General features: G+C 34.6%; 1 protein-coding gene across 1 annotated transcript; it reads left to right on the top strand.

Annotated features, from left to right (window-relative positions):
- Positions 1–8,333: 8,333 nt before the first annotated feature.
- Positions 8,334–9,156, top strand: LOC113305450. Its single transcript, XM_026554484.1, has 2 exons — positions 8,334–8,535; positions 8,600–9,156. The coding sequence occupies exons 1-2, from the start codon at positions 8,334–8,336 to the stop codon at positions 9,154–9,156; spliced, it is 759 nt and encodes a 252-aa protein (XP_026410269.1).
- Positions 9,157–9,535: the final 379 nt, after the last annotated feature.

The raw sequence follows: 9,535 nt of genomic DNA on the forward strand, positions 1-9,535 counted from the left end.
TGTGTTGGTAAGCTTTCGCTTCAACTAAGTTCATCTTATATTCTTGACGAAAGTCGAAATATGATCATGTGAAAATCGCCGAGTAACATCTTACATGGTTTGTGTGATACAATCATTTGGTGTAGACTTGGACTGTTTCGTTATGATTATTTCAATAACTTGAAAATTGCTTTGATGCTAATAGTGTGTGAAAACGGCTACTGTCATCCTCTAAAAAAGTTTCAATGATTGAAATAGAGTTTAGAACACTTAACCAACATTGGATTATAAACATGTTATGCACTCTTCCATATATGTAATCCATGTTCGGGAACCATAGTATGCATACCCATGCGTGTACCTGTTGGTTTGAGAAGTCCGGGAACCTAAGTACACATACCCGTATGGTACTGGCGAAGGGTTTGGATTCAGAAAATTCTGCTGGGTTTGGAGGTATGCGTACCCGTTCGCATACTAGCTAAAACCAAACTTGGTCCGGCTACTTAAGTATGCGTACCCGTTTGCATACTTAAGTGGTTAAAGTTCTAAAATTGGTTGTGACATGAACTAATATATTTATATAATAAGGAATGCATTCTTTGCAAACCGTGGCTATAATGTTCATGAATTTATTTGAGTGAATCAAACCGATTTTTCTTCTATGAGAATATAACATTTGAAAAAATCTTTAACTAGTTTCATTTGAGTCATTTGAACTAGTTGTGGTTAAGATGAATAGGGTTGATATGAGAGTGTTCATGTAGCTAACCACGGTTAAATACTGTTCAGCCAACCTAGTGTACATGTTTAGGTACGGTTACTCAAACCTAAATGAAGGTACATTTCATTTGTGTATAACAAGCTAAGTTCGATCTAACAGTTGAAAGATATTAACTTGAATCTAATCAGGTTTTCATCTAACAGTGAATATTGAGTGCTTTGTTACCAAGATAACTTAGATTCAATACCCTGATTTGAAAACTATATAAAGAAAAACTCTAGCAACTAGGAAACCTAATTCCCACACTTTCTTTGTGATATTAGTTACGACTAGAGTCGATTCTCGTTTAACCTTGGTTTTTTCACGAAACCCTGTAGGTTAACGACTTGAAGACTTCATTGAAAGTAGTCACAAACATCTTCATCTCATCGTTTGTGATTTCAAAATATCTTGTTTCGCTACCATACGATTGAGATTATTGTGAGGTGATTGATAATACTAGGCTTTTCTTCGGAATGTAAGTCCGACTTATCAATTGGTTCCTATGCACCATCATTTATCAAAAGACGGAAAAAAACTCGTATGTATTTCTATGGGAGAAAGATTTATTTATTCTAATAGACTTTTCTGTGTGAGACAAATTTGTTTATCAAGTCTTCGACTTTGGGTCATAGAAACTCTTGGTTGTGGGTGAGATCAGCTACGGGAATCAAGTGCGTAGAATCCTACTGGTGTTCAGAGACGTAAGGAGAACAACTGTAACTTGATCAGTGTGAGATTGATTAGGGATCAACTACATTCCAGTCCGAAGTTCATTGGTAGTAGGCTAGTGTCTGTAGAGGCTTAATATAGTGTGGTGTTCAAAGTTGGACTAGGTCCCGGGGTTTTTCTGCATTTGCGGTTTTCCTCGTTAACAAAATTCTGGTGTCTATGTTATTTCTTTTCCGCATTATATTTTGTTATATAATAGAAATAATACAGGTTGTGCGTTAAGATGAATCAACTAGATAATCCAACCTTTGGTTATTGATATAAATTGATTGACACTTGAACATTGGTCTTTGGTACCGTTCAATTTATTTCTCTTATTCAATCGGGCTCGCAAATTCCTATTTGTTGATTGCAGATTGAATTGAGAAATTGAGATATAAACTCTTTGATATACTTTTCTCTATATTGATTCTGAGTGTCTAGTTGATTCTTTTGAAAGTATATTGGAGTTTGTCTATTCAGATTGCCGAATGAAATATTGGGTGTGGTTATTAGACCCCCACTTTTTTCAATTGGTATCAGAGCAGGAAAACACGTTTAAGACCTCATAAGTCGGTGTTTGTAGCAATCTGATTATTATGAACGAGTGTATCTCTAATAACGTACCAGTTAAGAAATTACCATATGATTCTGAAAGCTTGGATTCACCTGAGAGAACTGTCACATCTAAGTCAATATCTAAACATTCTCTTGATCTAAAAAGTGTTGATTGGTAAGCACTCTTATAAGAACAGTTGGATGAAATTTCCGATGAAAGTGATTCAGATATTGATAGAGATGTTTATGAGGAAGTCTCAGAGTGTGTTAAGTTTTTGGATTCGTTGAAAATGAGGAAGATTACAACTTCTCATGTCACACCTATTATGACTCCTCTCTGTCGAGAAAACAAGAAATTAAAAAAGGATTTACGGAGGTCTTTATGGTCGGAATCGCTCTTGCGAATCAGTATTCGAAGATACCGAGGAAAACCTGAGTAGAAAGTCACTTGAATGTGATCGTGTTCATCAAAAATACTTCTTGTTGGAAGAGAAACTTGCATACACTGAAGGAAGGATTAACTCTCAGCAAGCAAGTTTTGATGACAGAGAAAGTGCCTTTCTCGCTCGATAAAAACGCATTGAGGATGATTTAGCTGCTGCTCTTGATAAAATTAAGATGTTGGAAGATGACTTGAAAAAGTTCAATACTAGTTCAATCAAATTAACCACTATGCTAGGATCAAGTAAAAATGCTCCAAGTATTAGCAAAGAGGTAAAATTTGTCAAGGCTAGTGATTCTTCTCAAAAAAAGGTTTCCACCGATGGAAAAAGTGAAATACCTTTACCGACAGTTAAGGTTCAAAAGAGCAAAGTATATCAACCTCCAAAGTCAGCACACACAGATTGAGGTAAGAACATTCATTATGTTTTCCACTATTGCGGAAATAAAGGTCACCTGGAAAGGAGATGTCATTTCCGTATAAGGAATGAGAAACTTCATGATGTTCTTGTTTGGGCATCACAATAAGTTGCGAAACCAAGATCATATGTTAAAACTAATCCCCTTAACGTTACAGGTTGTAACTGTCCAACCTTTAGGCAAAGGAATCAGTTTTGTAATAAACCTAGCTTTGCCTATAAACGTAATACGAATCCTTTTCACAATATTAATGGTTATCAAAAGGATAACTTCGTAAAGACGAAGACAAGATCCAATTCTCCCAGTTAGAGAAAAACTAACTTGCAAAAGAATACTCAATCCGATTCTCTTCCGAGAATTCTAGAAGAGAGTAATAGGAAGAAGGTTCCGATTGTTCCCAAACACACTCAGAAGCGGATATCAAAGAAAGTCAATGATGTTTTGAGTGTGAAAAGGAATGATCTCCCAGAGAATTGCATGACTATGGAGAAGGAAATATCCATGAAGATGGAACTTAAAAAGTTCTTTGGAAAGATGGATTTGGATGTGAAAGGTTCCAAAAGCGATCTCTTTCATGATAATCCAAAAACCACTTGTGGTGCGCAAGACATTTCTGACCTCAACACAACTTGAGTGTGTTGTTAGTGCATCCTCACCAAGGAATACCCTGCTATGTATACGGTGAGGGAAGCACGAGAATTGAGGCTTACATATTATGTTCGGTAAGGCTGTAGAATTCGATTGGATTCTTCTAACAAGGTATGTCTATAAACTTGAGAAAGATTTGTGTTTTTACTTGCTTAGAGTACTTATAGTGATACATGTACCTTGCTTATAGTTCATTTCTACCTAACTTGATCTGTGTTTAAGGTTCTTAAATGTTTAGGTTTGAAAATAGTAGTTCAGGATATTTGGACTTCATGGTACACATACCAACATTTAAAATCAAAATCCAGGGATTTTAGTACGCATACCCGTTTGCATACTGATCCAGGTCATGAAAATTCGTTTGCAAACCGGTATGCATAATTGACCGTAGACGTCGATATTCAGATTAACTTTTTTTGCCCCTAACTTCTTCGTCCGAACTCGGAATTACCTCATTCTTTTTGGCATTCCCTTATTTTTTGAATTCCCTCCAAAATGGAGATGAGAATTCTTGAATTTGGATGAGTTAAGATTGGTATTTGTCCCGTCTCTTGTTTTTGAGTGTTGTGCTCCATTTCGTCGCACTTGTTCCATTTCTCTTGGACTTGGGAACTTGGATACTTTGGAGTACTACTATTCTAAGATCATTTGTAGCTTTTACAAGAATATTGTTGGTGAATCACAAAGAAGGAAGTTCAAGAATGGACAGTAGTACGCCTTACTATGGGATATGCACAATCATCTTATCTGAACTATGATGCATGGTTTTTATTGACTTTGTATGTTCTTATTTGTTAAGAAAATATTTTTATACGGCTTTGAAAGATATTCTTAGTGTAAATCCGTACGAAAAAGATTGATTTTACCTTCTAAGGACAAATATTGATTTTTGCATTATTAATCTTCATTGATTTCATATATTGCAAATTGTTATGTAATATGTATGTTTACGTCCGTGAACTATGGTTGTCGCATATTTGATCAAAAGTTAAGTCTATCACATGTCTCTATGCAAATATTGATAAAAGATAGAATGAACTTTTGTTTACAAAGATTAAGTCTATTATATGTCATTTTTCAAAGAGTGATGAAAAATAGAATGAATGTTTGATTATTCCGAAATATTGGTCTTTCCATGATCCACATCTTTGTGTATGTGCTGTGCGGCTCCGTAAGTTCACTTATATTGAGAATGACCGATTGAAATGATCATTTTCCTTTTGGTTAATTAAATTGAGGTTTTTTGATACAAATTCATGTTTCATGTGATTTGTTAAGGTACAAAGAAATCCTTCTTTTCTTGTAAAAGTAAGGTCGCTCTTGTTGTTCTTTCAAGAATGAAATTTTATGGGGGAGAGTTCTTAATTGAACTTGTGCTTAATTTCCAAATCTTTGTGGGGAGTGCGGTTGTGGAATATTGTAGGAGTTATCTTGTATCTTTATAAACTCCTTGATGAATACACTAAGTTTCGACTATGTGAAATCATCGAAACAAGTTGGTATGTTGTTCTCTTTTGGTCATGAAGTATCTCTATGAAAATTTCATGAGGATCCCAGTAGTTTTCGTACCTTCGCCAATTTATATTGACAAAAAGGGGGAGAATTAATGTGTAGTTCACACTACAAATACATATGGTTTACGGATCATTATGTAAGGGGGAGTGGTTTTCATTATGAGATGAAGTATTGACTAAGGGTGAGTGATACATATCGCCATAATATTTTTGTCAAAGTTGTGATACAATTGGACTTTGATGCTGTGTAATAATACTATGACATTGTTAACAATGATTGAGAGCAACTGTTTTCTCATTGTTATAGCTACCGATCTTCAACAACTATGATGCTGAGTTGAACACATTTTGAATCATTGGAGTACTTGGAAGTTACAAAGATTTCGAGTAATGTTGAAGAACCAAGGAGATCAAGCATTTGAATGAGAAGATACAAAGTTTATTTATTTTGTAACCCATATGTACTAATGATTTTATCACTAAAAATGATAAAGGGGAGATTGTTAGAGCCCTGCTCGGCCGAACTCGCAAGAGTTGCTATCTCAAGCTTGTTTGTCAATGTTAATGATCAAAATTATAAGTCTTGATTTATAGTATACTTACAGTAATGTCTCGGACTATGATAGATCGTGTAGCTGAGCATTAGACTTCACGACGTTCATCAATTGAAGACGAAGAACTACTAAGGAGAGCTTGTGGAACTTCATCAACAAAAGGTATGTGGAGACTAAAACTCATCTTTCACTTGGAAATTCTATTTCTACTCTATCTCCTATATTGAGACAAAAGTCGTATTACTTTCTAGTATTCGATTATGCACATTTGAGATTTGAAGCTGAGCTTAACTCACTTACATATTTATCGAAATATGTGTTGGTAAGCTTTCGCTTCAACCAAGTTCATCTTATATTCTTGACGAAAGTCAAAAGATGATCATGTGAAAATCCCCGAGTAACATCTTACATGGTTTGCGTGATACAATCATTTGTTGTAGACTTGGAATGTTGCGTTATGATTATTTCAATAACTTGAAAATTTCTTTGATGCTTATAGTGTGTGAAAACGGCTATTTTCATCCCTTAAGAAAGTTTCAATGATTGAAATAGAGTTTATAACACTGAACCAACATTGGATTATAAACATGTTATGCACTCTTGCATATATGTAATCCATGTCCAAGAACCATAGTATGCATACCCGTATATGTACCTGTTGGTTTGAGAAGTACGGGAACCTAAGTACACGTTCCCGTACACGTAGTGGCGAAGGGTTTGGGTCCGGAAAATTCTGCTGGGTTTGGAGGTATGCGTACCCGTTTGCATACTGGCGAAAACCAAACTTGGTCCGACTACTTAAGTATGCGTGCCCGTTTGCATACTTGAGTGGTTAAAGTTCTAAAATCGGTTGTGACATGAGCTAATACATTTATATAATAAATTATGCATTCTTTGGAAACCATGGCTATAATGTTCATGAATTTATTTGAGTGAATCAAACCGATTTTGTTTCAATTGTGTTCTTGTATACTTCTATGAGAATATAGAAATTGAACAACTCTTCAACTAGTTTCATTTGAGTCATTTGAACTAGTGATGGTTAAGATGATTAAGGTTGATATGAGATGTTCATATAGATAATCACGGTTAACTACTGTTGAGCCAACCTAGTGTACACGTTTAGGTACAGTTACTCAAACCTACATGAAAGTACATTTCGTCTGTGTATAACAAGCTAAGTTCTATCTAACGGTTGAAAGATATTAGCTTGAATCTAATCAGGTTTTCACCTAACGATGAATATTAAATGCTTTGTTACCAAGGTAACTTATATTGCAAACCCTGATTTGAAAACTATATAAAGAAAAACTCTAGAAACTGGGAAACCTAATCCCCACACCTTCTGTGTGATACTAGTTGCGATTAGAGTCGATTCTCCTTTAATCTTAGGTTTTTCACGAAATCCTATAGGTTAACGACTTGAAGACTTTATTGGGATTGTGAAGCCAGACACAACTATTTTCTCTGTAATTGCGTGCTCTGATCTTACTTTTACTATCGTGATTGGATATTATCTTTGCTAAGATTTGCTTGAGATTTATCTCCGATAGGTAAGATTAAAAGTAGTCACAAACATCTTCGTCTCATCGTTTGTGATTCCACAATATCTTGTTTCACTACCATATGATTAAGATTATTGTGAAGCGATTGATAATACTAGGTTGTTCTTCGGGAATATAAGTCTGGTTCCTGTGCACCGTCATTTATCAAAAGAAGGAACAAGACTCGTAGGTATTTCTGTGGGAGACATATCTATCTATTCCAATAGACTTTTCTGTTTGAGACAATTTTTTTTTATCAAGTCTTCGAATTTGGGTCGTATCAACTCTTGGTTGTGGGTGAGATCATCTAAGGAATTCAAGTGCGTAGAATCCTGCTGGGGTTGAGAGACGTAAGGAGCACATATGTACCTTGATCAGTGTGAGATTGATTAGGGCTCAACTACATTCCAGTCCGAAGTTCGTTGGTAGTAGCCTAGTGTGTGTAGCAGCTTAATACAGTGTAGTATTCAAAGCTGGACTATGTCCCGGGGTTTTTCTGCATTTGCGGTTTTCCTCGTTAATAAAATTCTGGTGTCTGTGTTATTTAGTATTCGGTTATGCACATTAGAGATTTCGAGCTGAATTTAACTCGCTTACATATTTCTCGAAATATGTGTTCGTAAGCTTTCGCTTCAACGAAGTTCATCTTATATTCTTGACAAAAGTCAAAAGATGATCATGTGAAAATCCCCGAGTAACAGCTTACATGGTTTGTGTGATACAATCATTTGGTGTAGACTTGGAATGTTTCGTTATGATTATTTTAATAACTTGAAAATTGCTTTGATGCTAATAGTGTGTGAAAACGGCTATTGTCATCCTCTAAGAAAGTTTCAATGATTGAAATAAAGTTTAGAAATGAAGATCCTTTTCTGGAATGTCAGAGGCCTTAAGAGATAAAAGGCCAAAGACAAACTAAATTTTTTAGTTAACTCAAATAGTCCTTCTCTTGTTTGGATTGTTGAACCAAAAATTAAAAAAAACTAATTTTCATTTCAAGCTTCCTGGGATGCATCATCAAATAATTCATAATTCTAAGGATAACTCTAAGGGTAATATTTGGCTTATCTAGAATTGTTCTATTACTGCTCCTTCTATTATTAAGGTTACTATTCAATGCATTACTGTTGAAGTTGGTGGGGTCCTTGTGACAGGAGTACATGCTAACTCTTATACTATAAATAGAAGAGAATTGTGGCAAGACATGTGTGATATTAGTCTTATGGATAAACCTTGGTTAATCTTAGGTGATTTTAATACAATTCTTTCTATTGATGAGAAAAAAGGAGGTACGAATCCCATTTCTGCTGAAATGAGATATATTCAAGATTGTGTTGATTATTGTGGTTTGATTCAAGCTCCCAAAAGCGGTCTGGAGTTCTCCTGGTGCAATGGTAGGGCTGGAAGTAAGAGAATTATTTGCAACATTGATAGAGCATTGTATAACTTGAAATGGTTGGCACTATAAAGTTGGTACTAGAGGGATATCTGACCATAGTCCTATTATTGGTGCTGATGTTGTCATTCCTAGAGCTCTCAATCCACCATTTAGATTTCAAAAAATGTGGCTGACTTATCCTGATTTTATGCAAGTGATCTTAGATTCATGGAATGAAGAAATTTATGGCAATCCCATTTATGTGTTTATGAATAAGCTTAAAAGATTTAAAAAATTTCTAAGGGTGTGGAATTGGGAGGTTTTTGGTGATGTGAAGGAAAATCTTAGAAAAGCTGAAGAAAAGGTGATAGAGCAAACTTTGAAATATGATAATGACCCTACTGATATTAGTCAGCTAAATAACCTTGTGACTGCTAGAGGGAAGTATGATATGGCTGTCAATAACTATAATACTTTCCTCAGGGATAATTCTAAGTTTTTCTATACAAGTATCAAGATAATACAAGCTCAGAACTCTATATATGAAATAGAAGACTCTACTGGTAATCTTATTACTGATCAAAATGGTATCTCAAATGTGTTGATTGATTATTTTAGCCAGAAATTTGCTCATGAGGATGTTCATTGATGTGATTTCAAATTGAGTTGTAGTAAAAAGTTCGTTGAGACTTGTGAAAGCAAAATATTTTAGATTTAATGAAATTTAAAAACAAACAAAACTTAATTCAAGATTATTAAGAATAACCAAGACACTGATTCCACTATCACACATGAATAAATTATGGCAAATAATCCAAAACTATAATTATCTTTTAAGTCCCTTATTTCTTAATTCACAAATAATCATACAAATCCTCAAATATCAATTGTATTCCCTAAGCATAGATTATCAATTGACTAAACAAAGTATAACCTATCAGATTGAAACACAACTAATTAAGAAAATTATGCAAACAATTTAAAACTCTGCAAAAGCAGTGATTGAGTGAATTATAAATTAGAGAAAA

Source organism: Papaver somniferum, chromosome 8 (assembly GCF_003573695.1).
Source record: "Papaver somniferum cultivar HN1 chromosome 8, ASM357369v1, whole genome shotgun sequence".
Lineage (NCBI taxonomy): Eukaryota > Viridiplantae > Streptophyta > Magnoliopsida > Ranunculales > Papaveraceae > Papaver > Papaver somniferum.

What these genes read in the sequence shown, in the direction of transcription:
- LOC113305450 (XM_026554484.1), top strand. Translation starts at nt 8,334, where the DNA reads ATGTGTGATATTAGTCTTATGGATAAACCTTGGTTAATCTTAGGTGAT. An exon ending in GTGCAATGGTAGGGCTGGAA is followed by an intron (nt 8,536 to 8,599) that starts GTAAGAGAATTA and finishes GGCACTATAAAG; the next exon opens with TTGGTACTAGAGGGATATCT.